The sequence below is a fragment of the Caretta caretta genome, chromosome 4 (assembly GCF_965140235.1).
Source record: "Caretta caretta isolate rCarCar2 chromosome 4, rCarCar1.hap1, whole genome shotgun sequence".
Lineage (NCBI taxonomy): Eukaryota > Metazoa > Chordata > Testudines > Cheloniidae > Caretta > Caretta caretta.
Window position 1 is genome coordinate 109,861,400 of NC_134209.1, and position 24,719 is coordinate 109,886,118.

A 24,719-nucleotide genomic window follows, 5' to 3' on the forward strand; every position below is an offset into this window, starting at 1 on the left:
AAAACAAATTTATTAACTATAAAGATAGATTTTAAGTGATTATAAGTCAAAACATAAGTCAAATTTGGTCCAATGAAATAAAAGCAAAATGCATTCTAAGCTGCTTATAACACTTTCAATGTCCTTACAACTTGAATGCTTCTCACCACGGGCTGGCTGGTTGCTCTTCTGTAAGGCTCTCCCCTTTGATCAGTGCTTCAGTCGCTTGGTGGTGTCTGTAGATGTAGGTGGGAGAAAGAGCATGGCAATGTGTCTCCCTTTTATCATGTCCTTTCTTTCCTCTTGGCTTTGCCTCCCCCCCCCTCCATCCCACCGAGTCAGGTGAGCATTACCTCATTGCAGTTCCAAACTGACTAAAGGAAGGGGTGACTCCCTTGAGGGTTTGTCCCATCCATGACCTGATGAGGTGTGAACTGCCTCTCTGTTCTTGGAGAGTTTTTGCATGGGCTCACTTTAAGCTATGAGGATACATTTTCAGCCTCATAACTATGTATATGAAATTATAACATAACCATGCTCAGTGCATCATGAGCCTTCTGAAGACACCCAACATCACAAACTTTGCATTGGATACCACACAATCATTTTATAAAAATGAACATGGGAGAGTAGGGTGTTCCCCTGAGGTACAGAGTGTCACAGGGGGACTTTTGAAGGAGGGAAGGGTCTTTATACATTCACCTGAAGCATAGAAAGCTCCAGAGAGCTGAGTGTTCCCATTCCCCCTTCTCTGTGCTGAAGAGCCTGTGATGTGCAACAAGCATGCCCGTTCTCAGCTCCAGTCCAGTCTCAGGAGTGTGTTCATGGTGTATTCTGTAAGCATACCTGTATTTCTCAGCTCCCTACCCAGCGGTGCAGGGCTTCCCCAGATCCTGGCTCACATAGGGGGCAGGGAGCGGGGCTCAGACCTCGAGGGGCAAGGCCCCCTGATACCAGCTTACATTGTGGGGGAGAGGTTGAGAAGAGCTTAGATCCCTCCCCACAGCTCAGCTTAGCTCAGAGGACACACACAGGTCAGGCAGAGGGGCCTCTTATTGCCTAGCTCACATAAGGTGGATAAGTAGGGGGATTTAGTCACCTATAGAGGGGCAGAGGCCCCAGATCCTGGCACACAAAGGTAAAGAGAGGGGCTCATATCTCCTCAACCAGAGTTGGCCCCACACACAAGAGGGGAAGCTGTGGGACTGACAAGTGCCCCTGAACCTATACTTCCCCAGCCACTCCCCCCCATGTCCCTTTCCTAGTGTCCTATCCTTCCCCTCCTGCTCCCTCAGCTGAGCCCCCTCCTACTACCACTCCCCATAATTCTTGCTCCTTGTATTCCCCACACTCCTGTCTCCTAACCCCCTTACAAAGTATTTGAATATGTCCAATTGTTTTTGTTCAAAAACACTTTGATTACATTACCCCATAATAATTAAAAAAAACCTCTGACTGAAAGAATTTAGCAATATGCTTTCACCCCTTTTCCAGATTTCTGTTCTGGAGGAGGCTTGGTCTTGAATTAGGACTGTGTAGTTCATAATCAAAGACTAGGCATATCCCTTTGAGTTATGCAGCCATACTTTTTTCAGCTCCTCTTGAACTCCTTTGTCTGCGTATGCTCAGTGTACTCTATTTAGGTCAGGAACATTAGATGTGAGCGTAAAATGAACCCTAAGCTCTAGCAAATACCATTCTAAATTTGACTCCCCCAAATTTAGGGTTGGGGGGAGACTCTCCAGCAACTGAGATCCCTGTGCCAGGATCACCTCCATGGATTGATTCCCAGGTCTGAGCAAAAAAACATTGTGAAATGTGAAACCATACTTCAAGGCAATACATATGGATTTCAGAGCACTTACAGACCTAGAGGTCTGCCCTAATAATACAAACCAGAACTTGCTAAAAGTCTGTAACAGGAATGTTCTTTCCTCTGGAATGTAACCAGACGTACAAAGAACAATGGATCGTTAGTTCGCCACTACATCCATGCGCTCGCGTGTACTCCCAATATCCATTGTAGCGACAGGATTGCAAAAATGTGGAGATTAGCCTGCAAGCAGTGAGACTTTAAAAGGGATAAATCATGGTTTTCGGTCTGCCTTCCCCTCTGTGCTCTCTCAAGGTGGGTGTGATACTTAATCAAACCCTGCGTCTAGCAGCAGCAGCTGCTCCCATGCCCCTAGCGTCCATTACCTCCTGCTCCTTGCAGGAAAGGTAGGGGTTACTAGGTATTACACAAACGCCCACAGGCAGCTCAGTAATTTTGTCTGCCGCAGTTCCTCCTTCCGCCGCTAGAGATCACTGTGCTCAGAAGTGGCAGCATTAGCTGCTCCCATTGGCTGCAGGGTGCCCTTGCATGCACTGAGTAGGGCAGAGTCTCTGGAGTAGGTGGAGCCGTCCTTCCATCGCAGGCCAGCAGCAGCCACCACCCCAGTGTGAGGAAGGGGGAGTTAGTGGAGGTAGGAGCCTGGGGAGCCCTCCCTTTTAGGCTGGAGCCGGAGGGGGGGCTAGGGTTGCAGGAGCATGCCTGGGGGGTGGATTGGGGCCACATAGTAGGGTAGGGTGAGGTGGGGAGGGCAGCGGAAGGAGGGAAGGAAGGTGGAGTCAGGCTGTGGGAGTTGCAAAGAGCAGTAGGTACACAGGAGAAGTTTTAGCCAATTAATCTCCTGGATGCTTAACTGATTGAATGTCTCCCCCTCATGCTTTTCAGTTTATTCTCTCTTGTCTTCAGTATACTGGAATGGTAGTGCCCCATGATAAAATACAGAATTGTTACCTATCACAATGTTTTGCTCATCTCACTGGACCGGCAGATTAAATTTGATTTGTTGCAGCTGGATTTAGGTTTCTTTCTGCACAGTTTGCATTTACTTCAGAATGAATTTTGCCTGAGTAAGGATGATGGAACTAGGACCCAAGTACTATAGTGGGTGAGATCTTCCCTCATTTGTCTCAGTCCCTTTGGCACTGCTCCTTTATGTTCTGCATGTTTTGTTGTAGATTTTCAGTCTTCAGGGTTTAACTGTACTTGACTAGTTAAAGGCTTCAAGTAGTACAATTTTTGTATGTACACAAGCCCTCATTTTGTTTGTTTTTCTCTTTAGATATTGCCCCCCCCCTTTAATTTTCCCCCTTTCCCAAATCTCTGTATTTCTTGTTCCTCCTACGCTTGTTTCTTCTGTGTCGGTGAATCTGGCTGAAGGTGCTGAGTATCCAGCAGCGGCAGAGGTAGTGCTATGTCTGTACTGGACACAGCAATTCTTCAAATGAGAGGAGTAAAACTCATTTATTTTAGTAGGTCTCCTTAGAGGTACAAGTAAGGTAGAGATGCAAAATGGCCCTAACAATGCTGCTTTTACAAATAACCACCTAACCACCACTTGTAGGAAGTAACTGGCTTAGGGAAGCCTTGCGTACGGTAGTAATTATTGGGAAATCGTCCCCATTTGCACTATGACTAAAATAGCTCCAGTCGTGGTGGGTGTGCAAGTGAAGGCACAGTACCACTGTGTAATCTAGGCCTGATCCACCATTGCTACTAGTGCAGATGTAAGAGTGGAAGAGAACCTGATTCAATTTCTTAAAAGTGCTTGTTTGAATTTATAGAAATGTATAAAACAGTGACTGATGGCTTAACAATGCTAATAACAACTACCAGGCAGGGGCATTGGGGTAGATGGAATACCCAGGGATAGCAAATATGGTGGGGAAATAAATCAGAAATCAGTCAAATATAAGTGAATGTTGTCTAACTTTGGGCAAGGTTATGACTGTTTTGAGTTCATTCAATTCATTATGATGTTTATTTAGAATTTATTAATTTTGTTACATATTAAAATATGCAATCTAATTATAGCTACAGTGCACTTAGATTATTTTGATGAGGAAGAGTAAAATAAGGTCTTGTTTATCACTAACTGTTTAGTATGGAAACCAGGGCTCAGAAACAGTGCCACACCCCCATACCGGCACTTCTGTGTCTCCTTCCCTTCAACTCCCCTGGCTGATCAGAGCGGCTCCATGTGTTGTACCAATAAAATAAAAACCAGCAGGATCTTGTTAAAGGGAAAAAGGCAAAATACCACATTTATTGTGAATACAGAAAGAATCATAGAAAGCAGTTAGTTCTAGTTATAACATTCCATTCAATCTCATATTTATTCACACATTCATTCATACAAACACACACACACACACACACACAGGTTCTGCAAGGTTGTTATCATAGTTACCAGCCTTAGAGTTGCTCATGCCAAGCCACTGGCCAGGTGGCCTGGACATGAGGAGGGAGCAGGGCCTTGTCAGATGCTCATCTGATGCTCCTGGAAGTTGGTTTGCAGAATCAGACCCCAAAGTTCTCACTTTTTAGAGTCTATTTTTATAGGAATTTCTTCCTATGCCAGTCTATGGAAATTGCTTCATCATGCTGTTGCTGAATCAATCAGCAGATAGCACATTCCTGAGGGCTCCAAGATGTTATCTTGTTCTTTGGTTCTCCCGTTCTTGAGGCTGTTGGGTGGATTCCAGTCTGCCCTCCGGGGGGTCCTCTGGTTATTTCCACTTGACGCCTTCTTCAGCCGATGGACACTGGATTCTTAGGCTGGCACCTCCCTGATCATTCAGTTATTATCCACACCAAGCATCCATCCACATACATCCTCTATCTCTATTTTAATCACAATTGTTAATACAACAAAAGGGTGGGGAGTCTCTGGGTGCTGTTTCTGTTGTTAGAGTATTGCTTTGAGTCTCTCTCTCTCTGTGAATTGCTTTGAGAATAGACTCTGTCTTAGAATGTACTAACACAATTAGCAGCTTGCAAGTTTCACACATAGAGGGAGAGAAACAGTACCAAAAACCAAGAGACCTCTTAATTAGTAATACCCTGGAATTTAAACTCTGGGGAATCAAACTCATTTGTGATTTTAATACAGAACTTCTTTAATGTGATCCAACACATGTGCTCATGTTCCTCAGCACCCGGAATAGCTACTGCTCCCTCCTGCAAGCACAGGGCTGGGGAGCACAAGCTCAGAGCAGCCAGTGTGGAGAGCTGTGGTCCCCTCAGACCTGAGGGGGTGGAGGAGATAATGCAATTGTGATGGGTCTGGTGGGGACGGGTATGTCACTGGGAGGGCTTGTGCGTGTCAGGGAGAGGAGACCAGTCTGTGTGAATAACAGTGTGGGGGCTGGTGAGTGTGTTAGTATGTTTGTGGGTGAAAGTGGGGGGAGGCGCATTGTTGCATAGTGTGTATCAGTTGTGGTTATGATCTGCAGTGTGTGGGGATCTGCATCAATGTTGCTTGCACTGCACAGGGTTGTCTGCATCAGTTGTATGTATGGAGGGTCTATCAAGCAATTGGTGTTGGGTGACAGAATCAAAGGGTCTGTTTTTTTCAACAGTGGGTGGGGCTTCAGCAAAGACTGCTGTTTGTTTTTTCCAGTCCCATTCTTATTGCTTCAAGTTACTTAGATAACATGGGGATGAGCGTAACAGAAATATCTGAGTAGAGAATTCAGTTTTGCTAGTGTTTTGTCATGACAAACTATTAGAACATTCACTGTGTGGTCATGATGTAAATAGCAAATGTCACAAAGGCACAGACAGAACCTCACAAAGTACGACTGGACATCAGTATTTTGATTTGCCATAAAAATGCTTTAAAACCATTAATGGCAACAAAACATGGCAATAGATGAAAACCAAATAAATAAAAAATACAAATATAGTGTTTTCTCCTGCCTCTCTTTTTGAAATAAATATACCTATTATATTCTAGAAACTTTAAATATTTTTACCTGTGTTAAATGAGCAGGTTCGGCACAGATAGGTCTGAAATCTATATGTGCAGACAGCAGAGGGAGCTGTAGCAATATTTGCTGATTATTCAAACAAACTTTTTGTAATGCCAACGTAATCCTAATTTAACTTGTTAGGTATTAAAACAAACAAGCAACAAAAACATACAACCGCTCCCCAGCCCTCCTTCTTTTAAAATAAACAACACAAAGAAAAACAACAGGCTCCATGTCCCTCATGTCAAAACTCTAGTTTTATTCAGTAGTTTTGTTGCCTGGTCTATTGATTGTGTATTAGTTACCTACCTTTGTAGGCTACAGTATTAACATGTGTGTCTGGAACAAGGTGCGTGAGGTAATATCTTTTATTGCATCCGATGAAGTGAGCTGTAGTCACGAAAGCTTATGCTCAAATAAATTGGTTAGTCTCTAAGGTGCCACTAGTACTCCTTTTCTTTTTATTGGACCAGTTTCTGTTGGTGAGAGAGATGAGCTTTCGATCTTGCAGCGCTTCCTCAGGTTTAGGAAAGATACTCAGTGTCACAGCTAAATACAAGGTGGAATAGAATTTTTAGCAAAAATGTTGTGAGACCATTCAAGGTGCAGTGGGCAGTTAACACCTCTGCAGTCATGGGATAAAGGAGTAGGTTAGTTAGTAGGTGATTGTTGTAATGAGTCACAAATCCAGTGTCTATATTATGACCATGATTTTTAAAGATTTTCATGCAACAGCTTTTGTTAGCTTTGTTTTTGTTATGATCATTTAGGTTTGTTTTTAGTACAGTCCTTTTTTTGACTCACACAGACTGGATGTTTGTCACATGAACATCTTATCCTAAATGCAAAACCAGCCAACCTAGTTGGGCAGTAATGTTATCTTTTTGTTTCGTACCTAAACATATCTGCACAAGTAGGGGATTTTGTCAGTAAAAATTAACTAGAACCCAAACAGCCAGTGGTATTGTTTTGACAAAACATGCAATTTATTATTAGATTGTTAACCTTCAAGTGTCACTGCTTCAACCACATTGTGTTAGATTAAAGATTCTTAAGTGTAATATCCTCTCAGGGTATGTCTTCACTAGCAACGTTAAAGCGCTGCCCTGGCAGTGTAGTCAGGGCACCAGCGCTGGGAGAGAGCACACCCCGCACTGGAAGAAAACCCCCCTCCGCGAGGGGTGTAGCTACCAGTGCTGGTGCACTGTCTACGCTGCCACTTTACAGCGCTGAAACTTGCAGCGCTCAGGGGGGTGTTTTTTTACACCTCTGAGCGAGAAAGTTGCAGCGCTGTAAAGTGGCAGTGTAGACAAGGCCTCAGTCTTGGAGATGGTCCTTCTAGGTCAGGGACAGGCAGAACGAGGGAGCTTGTAAAGCGGTATAGACCACAGTGGTTTTGTGTTATGGGTAGAGAATTTCAATATCCTAGTGTTGTCAATCCAGCCCCTTTCTCCTACACACCTATGCATTTCTCAGGTTAGCACCACTTTCTGGTAGTTTTATTATCACCTCCTGGCTTAGGGGGGAGAAATTCCCCAAATGAGAACTATGATGTTATCCAGTCTTTATTCATAGGTTCTTAGAGAGTAGAGATGGAAAAGACCTAATATGTAGGTTACCAGCAACAGTCTAGTCCCATGCCAAATGCCAATTAAGGAGTGCTCCCTATAGTATATCTTTTAGGGCTTTTAATACATTTAACAGTTTAGGTTTTTCCAGATGCTTAGCCTATTTTTTTTTTCTTTCCGAATTTCATCCCATATACTCATATCACCTTTTGTCACCCTAAATTCCTCTTCCTTTTCAGTAGTTACACCTTTCCAATATCTGTGGGTAGCTATCATGCACTCTCCTTACCCCCTCTGCAGATGGTTTATTCCCTTGGATCTTTGAGTTCATGAGACACAGTTCTCTGAGTGAATCTGAAGAGGTGAGGTTGTTGTCAAACTCTTGTAAACTGCACTGTGTTGTTCAGTTCATGAGCATGAACCAAGCCCTGCAGAGCTTGCACAGTTTTGCTCTTTATCTCCTCTTCTGATTCGTAATGATTATAAAACAACAACAACCCTGAACCTAGCATAGATTCTTGCCGTACTTTACAGTAATTCTTCAGTTCTCCATATTGTCCGTTGACATGACCCTTTATTCTACAAGCAGTGGGAGGAAAGGAGACTTTCAAGAAATACAAGCTTACTTCCTATCAGGAAGCAAAAAAAAGAGTCACATGAGGACTATGGTGTAATTTGTTTGCTCACTGTCCGAGTTCTCTCATATTTGTTCTGTTATACAATATTGATTTTTATAAGTGCTGAGCACTAGATGTGCAAGTACTCAGCACCATTGCAGCTGTATTTAATTGCAATAGGAACTGTAGGTTCCCCAAAAGGGGACCATTGTGATCTAGGCAGACTTCTTGCATAATGCAGGCCATAGGACATCCCTGAATTAATTTATGTTCCAATTAGAGCCTATCAGGGTGGATCAAAATCTGATATTGAAAAGAAAAGAAAAGAATTTAAAAACTGTATTATTTATTGAAATCAATTTTTTAGATTAAATACATTGTCCAGCTAGTTCCATTCAATGACTAGCTCATTCAGAGTTGAGAAACTGAATGGGAGCGGAAATAGCAGGAAAGTTTGTTTTTTCTCATTCAATCTCTGAATAAAAAAAAAACTAGAGATGTGCAGAAAACAGAAATCCCTTCCTGAGGGAAAAATTGTGGTTTTTAAAAAATGTCATCCCAATTGGGATGAAAAGTCAAAAATGTGACATTTTTCACAGGAAAGGATTTCAAGTACAATTTTGTTTCGGGGAGCCAACATGAATGTTTTGGCTACCTAGCTTCTTGCCTTATCACTTTCTCACCATAGGCAGAAAGAAATACTCAGGATCTTTCAGGCAGGCAGCTGGGGAGCTATTATTTTGATTTTCCTGATGGGAAAAATAAAATTTTTCCCATGAATTCTTCAACATTATGAAAAGGACATTTTCTACTGGAAAATTGTTCTAATGGAAAATTCCTGACTAGCTCTAATAAACATGAGTTGTGAGAGGATGATCTGCTAGTTCTAAAATCTTGACGCACACAGTAACCAGAAACAATCATTTCAGTTCACTAACTACAGACAATACTCCCTTTGTTTAATAAATCAATTGGTTTTAAATGCAAAACATGTTTTGATAAACAGACTTTTTTCTTATATATTCTGCACATTTAAGATAATTAACATATAAAAATAATTTGAGTGCACAAAAGAACATGTTACATTGAATTCCAGTTTCCATTCAAGTGCAGATTGACACAAATCACAAAAAATTAATCATCCTTTAGCAGATAAGAAACCCATCATTCACCATTTTATAACATAATACAAATGTAAAATTAAGAATCTCAATCAAAGTATGTTAAACTACCTAATTGCCTAAATCAATGTGCATAGGTGTCTCCTGGCTAGCAAAAGAATTATCAAGCAATGAGAATCAATCTTACTTTTTAGTTATTTTCTTAAGGAAAAGTCAATGATTTAAATCAAGGTTTCTTGCTTGCTGATTTAAATTATTATTTAAATCTGTGATTTAATCACTGTGATTTAAATCAATCCACCTGCAGCATATCTTTTACAAAAACATCCGATCTTGGCTTTAAAATTTCCAGTGATGGAGAATCCACCAAAAGCCTTGATAACTTGTTCCAGTGGTTAATTACCCTCAGTTAAAAATGTATGCCTTATTTCCAGTCTGATTTGTGTATTTGAACTATTGGATCTTGTTATACATTTGTCTGCTAGATTGAAGAGTTCTCTATTATCACATTTTTGTTCCCATGTATATACTTATAGACTGTGATCAAGTGACCCCATAACTTTCCCTTTAATGCGGAGGTAATATAACTTCCCTACTCCAATTCAGTATTCCTCTATTTATACATCCAAGGATTGCATTAACCTTTGGAGTTACCCAGGGAGCTCATTTTCATCCGATTTTTCCCTCCACACCATCCCTCAAGTCTCTTTCAGAATCATAGCTTCCCAGGATAGAGTCTGCCTTCCTGTAATTATGGTCTGCATTCTTGTTCCTGTATGTTTGATTTTACATTAGGCCACATTGAAACGCATAAAGTGTCTATTCCTATTAGCACACAGGTGGACAAGAGGCTCGCTCACACTGACATGAAAGCTAGCAATGGAAGACTGCAACTTTTAGAGTTCTGCTTAAAACTGATCCCTCTGAATAGAGGGAGCATAAATGGTATTTACATTACTTGTAGTTCTCCTCTTTATTATGTAGCTGCTTCTGATGTGTGTTTGGGGATTTTTTTAACCGCTACAAAGGGAGGAGAGGGGCTCTTAAAAGGTGTAGTTTTGTGCATGCAGCTTACGCTCAAATTTCCAAGAGCATTGCTTACGTCCTCTGCTTTCCCAGGGTAGTAAATTTTATTCCCACTAATGGCTGGACTAAGAGGTTTTATGCAAAAATAAAATGGACTGTAAAGGTTGATAGTATTTGCATTTCTACATGACTGCATTTTAAAGGGCTGAAAAAGGCTTGCTGATTACACAGTTATTGAAAACTTATAGGGGAAAACATACAGAATTTGTGCTTCTGTGGGAACAAGGGGAAGTTCAGGGTTATTTCAGAGGTAAGCTGCTTCTCTTCCCTTTTGACATGGGTTGTTATTAATTAATAACTATTATTTGTAGTCAGTGAAAGGGGCCGTAACATTGGCTCATATGCTGCTTTAGCTGCTCAGTGGTATGGGTGACAGCGAGAGCAAATCTACCCATAAAATCACAGTACGACCCTGCAGAGTGTGAGAGTGGCTAAGTGGGAGGCTGCCCTCAGTTCCCACGAATTATGATGCTAGGGGTTGGGAAGAGGAGCAATACTACATGGCATGATCCTCTATAAAACTGTGACTGATCTCATTCAATGCTCTGACTCATGGCGGAAGAGCCCATTGGTGGCAATAAACCAATTGGCAGAGCAACTACTGGTCCTCCTGTGCTGCTATGGCTGGTGGTGGATGTGTGGGGTGGTGGTAACAATAGGGCAGCTTGCAGGGGAGCCTTTCCATGTAGCTCGTTCATCTCCATTTTCCAACCTATTCCCTGCCAACTCTGTTCCTTGCAAGTTGCAGCATGCAGACTCCAGGTCTCCATTTTTTGTGTTAATTTGTTAATCTCCACATGCTTTATAAGGAAGAAAAACATAGAGTGCTTTTCTTTTCTACAAACTGAGCACGTGGACTTATCTTGCATTTCCCTATCTGATCAGAACTCTCTCTGAAGTCAGTGGGAGCTTTGAGTTCACAAGAAATCAGGATTCAAGGCCTCTGTTCTTGACCTGAGTAGATTTGCTTTCAAAGGTGTAACCTGGGGACAGAGTGCCACACCAAGCAGGCATGGATTACAAAGGTATGTCTGTACTAGGGCAAAAGGTGTATTTTAAAATACGTTGGCTAACAAGTTTGAAGTAAGATGTTTTAAAATCCTAGCACAGAGAGGGCAAGTGGTATTTTAACATGTTTTAGCTGGTCAAGGTGAACTCTACAGGAGAACCTAGAGTTCAAATACATGCAAATAAGGGTCACAGAAAATTCCTAAGGGTTCCGAATTAGGGCTACTGTGGCTGCTGTTGCCTACACTTATGCTTCTTAAACACGTTAAATAATTTGGAGAAACAGGGAGTGTTTAAATGGAGAACAAATCCTAGTAAGTGAGAAAAAAAGTTGCTTGGAAAAGAGCCCTGGTATACAACCTCTAAATGTTCCATATTTATATAAGATACTTGGTCTGTGTATGTATTTTTTGAATTACCTAAAGACCCACTAGCTTCTCTCTCTCTCTTTTTTTTTTTTTTTGGCACTCCAGTAAACTGTTTATACTCCTTTCCGCTCTTCATTTATGTACCATGTTAACAGCGAAGTTAGAAACAAAAAGCAGCTGTTCATAAGGAATCTGATCCAAAGTCAGTCAAAAACTTCCGTTCAGTGGCTTTGGATCAGGCCAAAAATGACAAGTGTGAAACAACTTTAGGGTCCATGTCAATGGAATGTCCATTTTTTTAATGAAGTGGGCCTGGGTCATTAATTATCAAATTACTGTGCAAATAAGGCTATTAAACTAAGGGGGGAGCTTAGTTTGAACACTGAAATGAACTCCATTACCCCCAAATCACGCCCAAATTATTAACTGACTAAATCCAACAAGTGGAAATCCAGTGCTTTAAGTTGCCTTGAAATTGTTGTATGCAGATGGGCAGTCCAAGTATGCAAAGAATACTTCCTTTCATTATTTGTCTGTGTGAGAAACTGTCTCCTCGCAGTGCTGCCTACATACTGTATCAGCAAGGAGAAAAAGAATACAGTACAATATACCCCAAGTAGCATAGTCTGTTACACACTAGAACATGTCCTTTTGATTTTATACAGCAGAATTATGGTGCACAACTTAGTATAGTCTGATTTTTATATTTTATGCAGAACATATTGTTCCTTCATTTAGTTTTCTAATAAGCCTGTTGAACAGATGAGTTCTTTTCTACTAACCAGCTGCAGTATGAGAAATATCAACTGAAGAATATTCAGATTTTACATTTCCATAAAATGTAGTTTCACAATATAAAGGCATATATGCAATTTCCTAGTATGACTGGTTTATCTATAATGTACAAATTGTCTACAAGTGGAATTCAGTAATACAGTAAATATATATGTATATATATAAAATCACATATGAAAAGATTTAGTAAGTATAACTTTGCCTTACTAAATATTATCATTTAACATGTCTCAGTTTCACAGAAATATCTCTGACAGTGCTTTTCACCCAGGCACTTTACAGACTAAACACATACAAGAAGTTCACTTCTCACTGAAATGCAGCCACTGCCGGGGAGGCAGAGGAAAGGGACAGTCTTTTGAGACTAATGTTCTGTATTAAGAACACATGGAGCTTTTTTTATTTTGACAATACAATGTGCCAACTATTTCATTTTCAGTCATGTTTGGTTTTCTTGAAGCAATAGTAATTTAAACCACTATTAGCAGGAATATGTGTAGTGTTTTGGGAAGCAGAAATATGGGTTTCATACTGTAGTACCTATTTGGGAAAAACTAAGGATATGTCTATGCATTGGCGACTGTGCTGGCATAGCCATGTCACTCTAGCTATGCTGGCATAATCTCATTGTGTAGACTCAGCATAGATGGATGGAAGGGGTTTTTCCAACAGTGTGGAAACAACGCCACACCGTGTCATGGCAGCTAGGTCAACGGAAGCATCATTCCGTCAACATAGCTGCATCTTTGCTGGGAGTTAGGTAAGCGTAGCTAGGTCGGTTAGGGGTTTGGTTTTCTCACACCCCTGATCAAAGTAACTATGTTGACCTAACTTGTAAGTATACTCCAGGTCTAAGTAAAGACTAAGATTAAAGGCCTTAGTATAGATCAGATATGAGCTCTACCTTCAGAATTCTGATCCTTTGACTAAAATTAGCAGGATTACAATGGCATTGTACTACAATCATTTCCTCACTTGAATAGACTGTTGGCATATAGACTGGAGGCAAGTAGCATATATTGCACAGGCAAAGGTGACATAACAATCGGTAATTTTCACACACATTAATTGAGGATGGGTTTTATATTAAGTTTCTTTGAAGGTTTATTTCTTAGCAACTGTTGCATAATTTAGAAACCTAACAAAGTATAAAAGTCAACAGATAATGGTTCTCTAAATTTTTAAACAATTATTTTATTAACAGTTTATAATCAATTCAGGAGCCATCAATTCACAATATAAAACTTGGACCACATTTTCTATCTCAGCCATTCGACAGCATCCAACATTTGGTGACTTTAAACATGAAGTGTTTATTTTCCATATCTCCTAGGCTTTCAACCGGAAATTGTACAAGAGGAAGTTTAACGTACTAACTGAAAACTAAAAATATGAAATTATCCAGAAAGGGTAAACATTTCTGAAAGTAGAGATTCAAAAGTTCTAAAGTGTAGTAGGTACTTGATTTGGGGACAGCTGTCTCCCTGCTGTAAGTCTAGGGACTGTAGTCCAGTTACAGCAGGATGAATTTAGCCCTCCCTGGGTTGTGGGTGTTTTTTAAACAAATGGGTTTTGCTTCTTCTGGGAGGCTGAGGCAAAATCCGTTTGTAAACAATTGGTGAGTCAAGAGATTGTGATTCTAGTTTCTTGCAAAGCATGAAACCAGGCAAGTTTCACATGGGTTTCACTGTGACTGCATCTCACAGCTCTGCTAATTTCTTAGTCACAGTTTGCTGAAAGGTTTTTGAACCTAGGGTCAGTTGTATATTTTTACACTGAAATGATTCAATTCTGTGGTTTTGTATGGCTTATACCAGAAATGGGGAAACTCTGGTTTTTGTAGCCGTGCTTTGAGATTCATTTGAACATGAAACTTGAGGTGTGTGAAAGCCCTTGAGTCAACTGAAGAAAACCTTCACGTGAACTATATTGTTACATGCTGGCTTTGTGTGAGTGATGCTACGCTCTTGTTTGTGGCCTATGGGAACGATATGGGCCCTATTACTACCAGAAGCCAAGGGAGTTCTTCTTCAGTTCAGGTGGTAAAGGACTGTGTTTTAGCAGCTAAATGATCAGAGTTCTAGTCCCAGCTCCTGTTTTTGTGCTTTATACAATAATTGTCTGTTCTGTACAACACATGCATTCATTAGTGTGTCACACAGCTCCAGAACTAAGTTTACTATGAATGTGTTAGAAAGAAATCTCCATCTAATTCTCCTCATCCTCTTCGTAATCTTCCCCCGCGGTTGCAGCTTCCAGCGCTGCAAGAGCTTCTGCCACCTCTGCGTCCTCCTCCTCCTCCTCCTCCTCTTCAATTTTTGCATTAATTTCTTTATGGTTAATGTGCTTTTCCTCTTGTGCTTCTGTTATGAGGCCCTCAGATGTAAGACCATCAGGCATGTCCTCTTTGACGCATATATTTACAGACTCAGTTTTAAGAGCTTTCTCCACTGAATCATAATTTTCCTTCATGCGCAAAGGCAGGCTTAGGCCAGGGTCCTCACCCTTATTTATCACTATAGACGCTGCATTTTGGTCTGAATGTGTGTAATTGTCTGAAAAACTGTCCTTTTCAGGAGCATTATAGTTTCTGGTTTGGCTATCACGTGGGAGGTAATCCAGGTCTGGTAATTGGATGGCATCGTTTTGGGTCTCCAGTATTGCACTTTCTGTGAGAGAGCTGTTTTCTCCTGCAGACTGCGAGTTCTCATCTCGAGAATGTTCTGGCTCTTCTGAGTCTGGCTTCTTGTGATTGCCTGTTTCTGGGTCACAGTCTTTGCCAGATTCATTTGGTAAAGAGAGTCCATTGGTGCAGAGGTCTCTTGTCCTGTTGGCTAAAGAAGAACTTGCTGACTGGCTGGAATTTCCATGTCTGACGGTTTCTTTGATTCGGTTTGTGTTGTGATTAGGAAAGGGATGCGTACCACTACAGGAATTGACACCACTGTGAGCATTGTCAAACTTTTCAATGCAGTTTCCTAGTCCTTCCTCGTGAAGAGCAGTTCCTTTGTGGTTCCAGAAGGCCTCTTTTGTGTTATTGAACCTGTTTTTATTTTCTGTTCTCTTTAACTCATCATTTTGCAGTTCATTTTTATGCACTGGAGTTTCATTGTTCTGATCGCCTTTGAATTTATTGCCGTCTGGTTTGTAACTGTTTACTTCATTGGGGTATCTCGAGGATTGTACATCTTCTGGATCAAAGATATAGCTGGGGAAAAGAGAATTTTACCAGTTAATATTTTCTCTGTTAGAAACTGAAAACTGCTTACACCCAAGTCTGATGTGTTGAGATTAAACAACTAGCGCAACTATGCTCAACCTACAGTATTGTGTACTAAATGTAAAAAGCATATACTTAGTTGTCGTCATTTGCTCAAGAGACTGAATGCTACAGAACAATGAGGCTCCAGGTCAGAGGCTCCACAAGGGGACAGAGAGGCCATGGAATGCCTCACTAGGTATGTCACAGCCACAGGACAAGAAGTCCTTCCACCTTATAACAACACAGTTGTTCCCAACCTTTATCCCCAGGGGGCTCGATTTGCAGGTGGGCACCCTGAACGTGTTCCCTGTGATCATGTCCTGACCCAGCTGTCATCATCTTTTTTCCTTTCCTCTGAACATTTTCTCTCTCACATCTCCCTTCTGTTTCCCCTCTTTTTATTTTTTCCATTCATTTTTGTACCCCCCTGCCCCTTTTCCATTTGTTTTTTTTTTTTATTGCTCTGACACAGGTGTTCTTGTTTCTTCACTATGCCCCTCCCCTCTTTATCTTCTCTGGTAGTTTCAGTTTCCTTCCCCATTTCCCTCACTCACCATGGTTACTCCTGAGGGCATTCTATGCCAAAAAATTAAAAATTCTGCACGCAGTATTTTAAAATTCTGCAAATTTTATTTCTCAAATAAATGTGGAGGTTCCAGCATAATATTGGGGAGCACAGGCCACTGCCTGCACGGAGGTGAGTGATTACTGTGCAGCTCCCTCCACCCCAAACACGAACTCAGCGGTGAGGCTGCACCCATCCCTGACACAGCACAAGGACCGGACCTGCCCCAGAAACACCCCAGGGCCCTGCCCCTCCGTGCCAGGTGCAACAGGTGTGTGCAGGCAGGCTCAGCAAGGCAGGATCCAAGTGTGGAGGGGCTTAGTATGTGGGGCTCCAGATGTGGATTGAGAGGCTTCTGTGTGGGGCAATCTGGGTGTGGGAGGTTCAGTGGGGGATTCAGCTGCGGGGGGATCTGGATGCACAGGGGCTTGTTGGAGGGTTCTGGGTGGAACGGTATTGGGACTCTGCAGGGGGGTCCAGGTGAAGGTGATTGGGGCTCAGCGGAGGGGTCTGAATGTGGGGGGATAGAGCTCGGTGGGGGGGGCTCTGGGTGTGGGGAACTCTATGCAGGGTCCAGATGTTGGGGGAGTGGTGCTCAGTGGGGTGGGGATCCAGGTGCGGCTGATTTGGGATCCAGGTAAGGATGGCTTGTCGGGGTGGTCCAGGTGCAGGGGGAGTGGGGCTCATCGGGGGGATTCCGAGTGCGGGGTGGGTGAGGATCGGTGGGAGGATCTGGGTATGAGGGAGTCTGGGTGCACAGGGGTTGGGTGGATGGGAGAGAGAGAGAGAGAGTTTGCAGAGCTTCCTGCGGCTGGGGGGAGAAATTTGTGGGTGAGTCTGACCCAGCCCTGGATGCCGTGCTGGGGAAGAGGAAGTCTCGTCCTCCCCAGCCCAGCCAGGACTAGCAGCTGATCCTGGTGTAGGGTAGGGGGCCGGGTCTTTCCCAGTCCCGCCCTCTGCCGCACAGTGATTTACCCCTTTGCTGGCTCCCCGGGTACCCAAAACATACTTCTGGGGAGGGTCACATGACCGCACTTGTGGCTTCCCCTTGCTTCCCCGTCAGAAAGTCATATTTTTCTGCAGGGAAGTACAGAAACCTGCAGGGGACCTAAATTCTGCACATGTGCAGTGGCATTACCCCAGGAGTACGTGGTGATGGGGATGGCATCCACATAAGGCTGAGTGGAGCATTGAGAAGCTTGGGATGGCAGGCTGTCTAAATTGAAAGCCCTTTACTATGTGACCTGCCCAAAGCCAGTTATTGTAAAGTCTACAATGGAAGCAGGGATGTAAGGTAAGGGATTTCATGGAGCTGTCTCTGCCCTACCTGCAGATTTACAGCACATTTCCAGTGTTTAGAAGGTGATGGATCCTACAGCTTCCGTCACCCACTGAACTAGTCTTGCTTCTTGCCACTCAGGTGGGAAAACGCTACAGTGAGAATTTGCCTCCGTTGCCACATAGCTTCTGTGGGCTAGCAGCTACACAGATGAAACTCAATTAAAATAAACCAACATGAAGTTTACAGGAAATCAGCATTTTTGGGCTCCAAAGTGGCTTAATTGATCTAAACTGTAAATTCCTCGATTATTTGCAACATGGTAAATATCCTTAACTTAAAGGATGAATGCAGGTGAGAATGGATTTGTTTTTAACAAGCTTTTATTTTATTCTGATTCCAAGCACCATTTCTTCTGTACCTTTTTATCATTTTACAGCACCTGCACCCCATCTGGATTACTCGTTGTTAACATCTGAAAAGAGAGAGAGAGAAGGCAAGGGAAAAGAAAAATGAGGGATGAATTATTTCATGCAAATATTAAATGAATAAATGGTGGTTGCACTGAACATGAGTCTCCAGTTCTGAAAGGTGCTGCTGGTTGGAGAGAGATTCCCAGTGCTTAGCAATGGGGAATGCTGTGGGAACTGGTAACAGCTCTTGTACAGAATGAACTTTTTCAGTGTTACCACTATGTCACCAGAATAAATTCTTCCCTTGCAGTTTGACTAGAAATAACAAACTGTTGTAAGTAGCTTTCTTTTTGTATGTAGCATCTCACAACAGATAACAACAAATCAGGCAGAGCTTCTCCTGTGGGGTGCCAGATGCCTTCAAATCCCACTAATAGCCCAACCCTTTATTATGATTGGAATCAACATGTTGGTTTGTCCCAGTGGAAATCTTGTGTTTAGAGATTCGCTGAAAGCCAAAACCCAGATCTGAACATCCCAGAAATTTGGGAAAATCTGATTCTCAGTTTTATGGCTTGGGTCCATTTCTACTTGTGTCAATGGAGCCAGGGCTCTTTGTAAGCTTCTGTTTGCCAGAAGCTGGGAATGAGTGATAGGGGATGGATCACTTGATGAATACCTGTTCTGTTCATTCCCTCTGGGGCACCTGGCACTGGCCACTGTCGGAAGACGGGATACTGGGCTAGATGGACCTTTGGTCTGACCCAGTAAGGCCGTTCTTATGTTACCCATTTTGCAATAATGGAATTTCTATCCATTACTAGTCAGGATGCCCAGTTTCTCTTGACAACTGAACCTGACAGAACCTGTTACCCCTTTGCCCAGCAATAGCAGATCAATTTCCCATTAGGAGAGAAATTGGTGACACTGGATCATGGTATTTGCTAGTGCCATTGATTTAATTTATTTACAAAAATCCTGTTTATCCACTTGCAGAAATTTGCAAGTCCCCAGTCCTGTCCCCAGTGCAGGTTAGGGCAGCATATAGGGCTCCGCTAAATTGTGAACTGATTGTGATGGACCCCTATGATCCATTCCAGCAGCAGCAATGAATTCCCATCTCTTTGTTCCTTGGTTGCTGTCTCCTTGCTTTCAGGACACTATCACTTCCATCATCACCTGTTCCTTTCACCAGGGAGATCCCTTATCCCAATGTCACTAGTCTTTGGCTGTGTAGAGGCGAGTCTCGGCACTGACCTGTTCTGCAATATAAAGGAATTCAGACAGGTTTGACTAGACACTGAGTGTCCATTAGAGCTGTGCTTAACCCAGTATGTCCCCTTTAACAATTTTCTGAGGACTTGTCTACAAAAGAAAGTTGCACTGGTTTAGCTTAAGGTGTAATGTTAAACTGATTCAGTTTAGTAAGTCCCAATATGGACACACTGATTTTCATTTGAGTGTCTTGTTTTGATTTAGCTTAAACCTGTTCTTAATCGACTTAAACTAAACCATAAGAAGTCTGGTAAACTGAAATAAGTGTCCTCGCTGCATTTGTCATTGGTTAATTAAATTGGTTTAAAATCACACCTTCAGTTAAACCATTACACCTCTGTGTGTGTAGACAAGTCCTGAGCTCTGTCACTGCAGCTAGCTTTCTTGAGGGACCTTGGTCCAGACTCTCTCTAGGTTTAACCATTTTTATATTGAGTTTCTCATTGAGTGTTGATATCAGTAATTCATATCCTGTATTCTGTTAACATCTTGTTCCATAAAAATATCTCAGCAGTGGCTTTTAACAATACTAAGTGCTGATAACTTTTGTTTGCTTTAGTTGTAAAGCAGCCTGAGACATTCTGTAGAAAGATGATATAAATGCAGATTACTTCTGTTATTTCTATAAGAGTACTTTCCATGATTTTACACTAGCGTGAGTATTTGAATTGTCTCTGCATTTACTCCTAGGTTTTACAAGCTGATAGTTACAAACACTTGTATTTGTCCTCTTGTATGAATAAACTAATGTTTATGGGAAGTATTTTGTACTGCATTCTTTTGTAAATAATTCTCAGCATTGAATTAGAAATACAGGATTTTAAAATGTCAATAAGAAAAAGAGTACTTGTGGCACCTTAGAGATTAACCAATTTATTTGAGCATAAGCTTTCGTGAGCTACAGCTCACTTCATTGGATGCATTCCGATGAAGTGAGCTGTAGCTCACGAAAGCTTATGCTCAAATAAATTGGTTAATCTCTAAGGTGCCACAAGTACTCTTTTTCTTTTTGCGAATACAGACTAACACGGCTGCTACTCTGAAACCTGTAAAATGTCAATGTTTCAGGTTTTATTTTTTCTAGGTTTACAGCAAGTTTCAGAACCAGGATTACAAAATAATGTTGTGAAGTAATATAGTTGTATACAATGAAACATATGTTTTAGTCCTATTAGTATTAGACATCTTGCTATGAAAATTTCAATGCTTATCTTACTAAAAAGTGCCATAGATGTGTCGATGTTTTACAGCACACACAGTTTTGATAGATTCCCATCCAAAGCAAGTTACAATTTGAATCAAATGAATACTATGCAGACTATTAAAGAAAGAGGTTTGGAGCAGACAGCCATAGCCTAAGTGCACAACTATGTTTTCAGAAGAGATTTCCATACAGAGATATAGGAGGGCTGTCGGAAATGAAGGAGAAGGCTCTTCAAAGCTTAGGGGGAAGCAGAGTAAAAAAAGGCAGAGAGAAGTGAAATCACAGAAAGGGACACAAAGTGAATATTGGGTAGAATGTGGTGTCTGAGAACAAGTGTAGGAGGAAACCTGTTGTATCTTTATATGTTGTTCTATTTTTAATTAGAGACATTTTAGATTTGCCTTTTGTGACGTTTTCTTGCAAAGTCTGACTCTTAAATATTTCCATACTAGTGAACCATGAGTGAACCCATAAAATATGTCAGATTAAGAAGGCATGACTCAGAGCCTAAACTTGCAAAGCACAGTGTGTGAAATTTTCAAAAGAGCTCAGCACTGGCCAAACTCTGCTCCTGTTGGAATCAAAGGGAGTTTTATCTTTGACTTCAGTTGGAACAGAGTTGGATCAATGCTGTGCTCTCTTGAAAATCCCCCTTGAGCGCCTTCTGTGAAATTCTGAACATCCTCAATTCTCATTGATTCCATTCTCAGTGGAGGACACTCAGGAGATGCTTAGCCCTTTGCAGGATAAGACTTCACATTCTGAGGTGTTTGTGAACAGCTGAACCTAAAAGATGATGGAATCACAATATGCTAAGAATAGGAATGTGCTGTTGCTAAAATAATTACAGATCTCAGCATAGAACTCTCACTGGCAAGGCCAAGGCTGTCTTAGTGTCAAAAGCAGAGCTCCACGTGTGGAATGGGGGGAGAATATACCCTTCAATCTTATATAATTACATAGCACTCAATAATGTTGCATGTGCATGCTCCCTTGGTCTGTTGTACTTGACTAAAACCAGCGGGTAGGGCTGTAGCTAGCAGTGTGAAATGTGTGCATATATTGGTCAAATATATTGGTGCACCGCTACAGACTAGGGATCGAATGGCTCGGCAGCAGTTCTGCAGAAAAGGACCTAGGGGTTACAGTGGATGAGAAGCTGGATATGAGTCAGCAGTGTGCCCTTGTTGCCAAGAAGGCCAATGGCATTTTGGGATGTATATGCAGGGGCATTGCCAGCAGATTGAGGGATGTGATTATTCCCCTCTATTCGAAATTGGTGAGGCCTCATCTGGAGTACTGTGTCCAGTTTTGGGCCCCACACTACAAGAAGAATGTAGAAAAATTGGAAAGAGTCCAGCGGAGGGCAACAAAAATGATTAGGGGACTGGAACACATGAGTTATGAGGCAAGGCTGAGGGAACTGGGATTGTTCAGTCTGCGGAAGAGAAGAATGAGGGGGGATTTGATAGCTGCTTTCAACTACCTGAAAGGGGGTTCCAAAGAGGATGGATCTAGATTGTTCTCAGTGGTAGCTGATGACAGAACAAGGAGCAATGGTCTCAAGTTGCAGTGGGGGAGGTTTAGGTTGGATATTAGGAAAAACTTTTTCACTAGGAGGGTGGTGAAACACTGGAATGCGTTACCTAGAGAGGTGGTGGAATCTCCTTCCTTAGATATTTTTAAGGTCAGGCTTGACACAGCCCTGGCGGGGGTGATTTAGTTGGGGATTGGTCCTGCTTTGAGCAGGGGGTTGGACTAGATGACCTCCTGAGGTCCCTTCCAACCCTGATATTCTGTGATTCTATGATTGGGTCCCCTACACTGTCATCATACTTGCAGTATCCCTGTAATCCCCCACAATTTATTATCCTACATTACATACAGAACAGTGCAGCTGATAGAGGAAGATATAGGAATCCGGGCCTGCAGCAGAGCCAGCCTCAGGGCAACCTAATGAGTGCAACTGGCCTGTAGTAGGCTGCCTGATTGACTACACAGACTGATTGGTGGGAAGAGTCAGCAGATCAGCTCTTAAGGCCAGCAGCAGCAGTTTGGTGGGTGCTCAAAGCATTCACCCACAGCTGTGATAGCTCTTGCACCTGCCTCATCCCAGCCCTGCTCCTGCCTTTTTCCATCCCTTCGGCTTCCTCGGTCTCAGCCCTTCTGTTGCCTTGGACCCAGACTTGCCTCACTCCACGTAACCTGGCTCTGACCCTAAGCTCTGATTCATGACTTACGACTTTGGCTCTGACCCTCAGCGCTGGCATCTGGCCTCTGACTCTGCTTTTGACCCTTAGCTCTGGTTCCTGATGGCTGACTCCGGCTCCAGCCACTAGGTACAACTCTCAGTCCGTGTCTCAGTCACTGACAATTTTGAGCAGCCCCAGAACAGGGAACTGGAGCTGATATGGTGAGCATGGACCCTACAAAGGCCATTTATCTCTCCGACAGAGAGTGGGGTCCCTATGGACCTTGCAGGCCCAGGTTGCCACCCTGCAGGTGCAGAATGCTGTTCTGCCACGCTTTCAGCTCCAACCCAAGCTCCCACACCTGGCAAGTTTGATGGTGGTCATGGCAATTTTGTGGATTCCTAAATCTGTATCTGCTCCTATTTCTGCTACATTGTACTCACTGACCAAGCCTGGGATTGATTATCAGCCTGCTTAGTGGGGAGCCCCTGGCTTGGGTTTCTCTGCTCCTGGAAGAATCAAGCCCGCTTCTGGGACAGTTCGAGGACTTTGTTCAGGCTATGGAGGTGATCATCAATGATCCATGTCACGAGCGTATGGCAAAAGTCACACTTCAGGTGTTGCTGCAGGGATGCCACAGTTGCTAGCTATGCCATGGGGTTCCGGTACTTTGTAGTAAATGCCGAGTGGAACAGTACCACCCAGCATTATCATTTCCAGCTCAGCCTAAATGATGACATTAAAGGTGAACTGGCACAGTTAGAATCCCTGTCTGACCCAGATCGGTAATATTCAGCTGGACTGCACTCAAGGATGAATGCAGGGTGCAGCGATTTCTGGGGTTCACCAATTCGCCACAGAGAGAATGAACAGAACAGGTAATCATCAAGTGATTTATGGCACTCCTTGAAAAGAGAGCCTAGTTTGTCTGGTACACAGAAGCTCAGTTGACCTTTGATCGACATTCACCTTGCACCCATCCTGATTGACCCAGATACCACTAATCCATTTACAGTTAAGGCTGATGCCTCTAAGTTTGCTGTATGTGGGGTACAGTCTTAACATGAAGGCCCATGCAACCAACTCCACCCCTTTGCCTTTTAATTTTGGAAACTAACCCAGTGGAAAAAATATGTGATGTTTAGCTATTGGCTATAAAGGCGGTTTTCAGAGTGGCGCCACCTCCTAGAAGGGGCTTGATTCCCAGTCCAAGTCGTGTTTACCACAAGAACCTGGAGGTCCTATGGACTGCTAGATGCCTTAACCAGCACCAGATCTGCTGATCTCTCTTCTTTGCTCGCTTTGACTTTACAGTTACCTATCGTCCAGGGATGAGAAATGGGATGGTGGGTGATCTATCCTGCAAAGACGAATATATTGAACCTGGCAAAGAGCCCTCTGCCACTGTGCTCAAGGTTTCCCACTTTGTCAAGAGGACAGTTGGCAGGGTCTGAAATCCTCCATCTGCTCCCTGCTGACCTCTTTGTGACCCAGATCTACTAGACCATGAATGATGTGGGTATCTGACTTGATTCCAAGTTCTGATTTCAGAAAGGCCTTCTCTGTTGTAAGGGTTGTATTTATGTTCTGGGGGCGGGGGGAGAACCTAGGCTTCTGGTATTGAAACTGTGCCACAATTTACCACTTGCAGGCTAATATAAGACTTTGGAATCTGGTCTAGAGGAATTTCTGGTGGCCAGGCCTACCAATTTACATTAAGAATTATATAAGGTTCTGTGACCTCTGTGCCCATACCAAGGATACACAATCAAAATCCCTAGGTCTCCTCCATCCTCTGTTCATGCCTCCACTGCCTTGGTCTACTATATCAATAGACTTCAGTTTAGAACTGCCACACACTCAGGGACACGTGGTAATCCTGCTTGCCATCAACTTCCTAGCAAAGATGGTGCACTTCAGCCCATACTGTATTGTTCCCACTGCATGGGAGACAGCTTAGCTCTTCCTGGAAAATGTCAACCGCTACCAAGGGTTATGGACAAGCATTGTATTAGACTGGGAACCTCAGTTCATCTCCCGAGTCTGGAGAATATTTCTCGGACTCATTGGCGTCAAATCCCTTCTCTCATCCACTTATCACCTGCAGACTAATGGGCAAACAGAGTCAATCAAATCTTGAAGAAGTCTCTTCACTGTGTTCTGAGTTACCCCCAGGATGACTGGG

At 42.7% G+C, this 24,719-nt stretch overlaps 2 protein-coding genes across 10 annotated transcripts in view; one reads left to right on the forward strand and one right to left on the reverse strand.

Moving 5' to 3' along the window:
* RELL1 (RELT like 1) overlaps positions 1-19,901 on the forward strand; it is a 60,601-nt gene extending 40,700 nt beyond the window's left edge. The window contains exon 7 of the mRNA XM_048848627.2: positions 17,890-19,901. The gene's annotated coding sequence lies outside the window, so the exon portion shown is untranslated. The remainder of the gene's footprint in view (positions 1-17,889) is intronic.
* Positions 12,248-24,719, reverse strand: part of PGCKA1 (PDCD10 and GCKIII kinases associated 1) — a 67,291-nt gene continuing 54,819 nt past the window's right edge. For 5 of the 9 annotated variants that reach the window (XM_048848613.2, XM_048848619.2, XM_048848611.2 and 2 more), the window contains one exon: positions 12,248-15,552. In XM_048848613.2, coding sequence (XP_048704570.2) covers positions 14,553-15,552 — 1,000 coding nt within the window. In that variant the 3' untranslated portion in view covers positions 12,248-14,552. Of the gene's footprint in view, positions 15,553-17,871; positions 17,926-24,719 lie in introns of all 9 variants that reach the window. The other 4 variants (XM_048848615.2, XM_075127977.1, XM_048848614.2 and 1 more) reach the window with 1 other exon arrangement.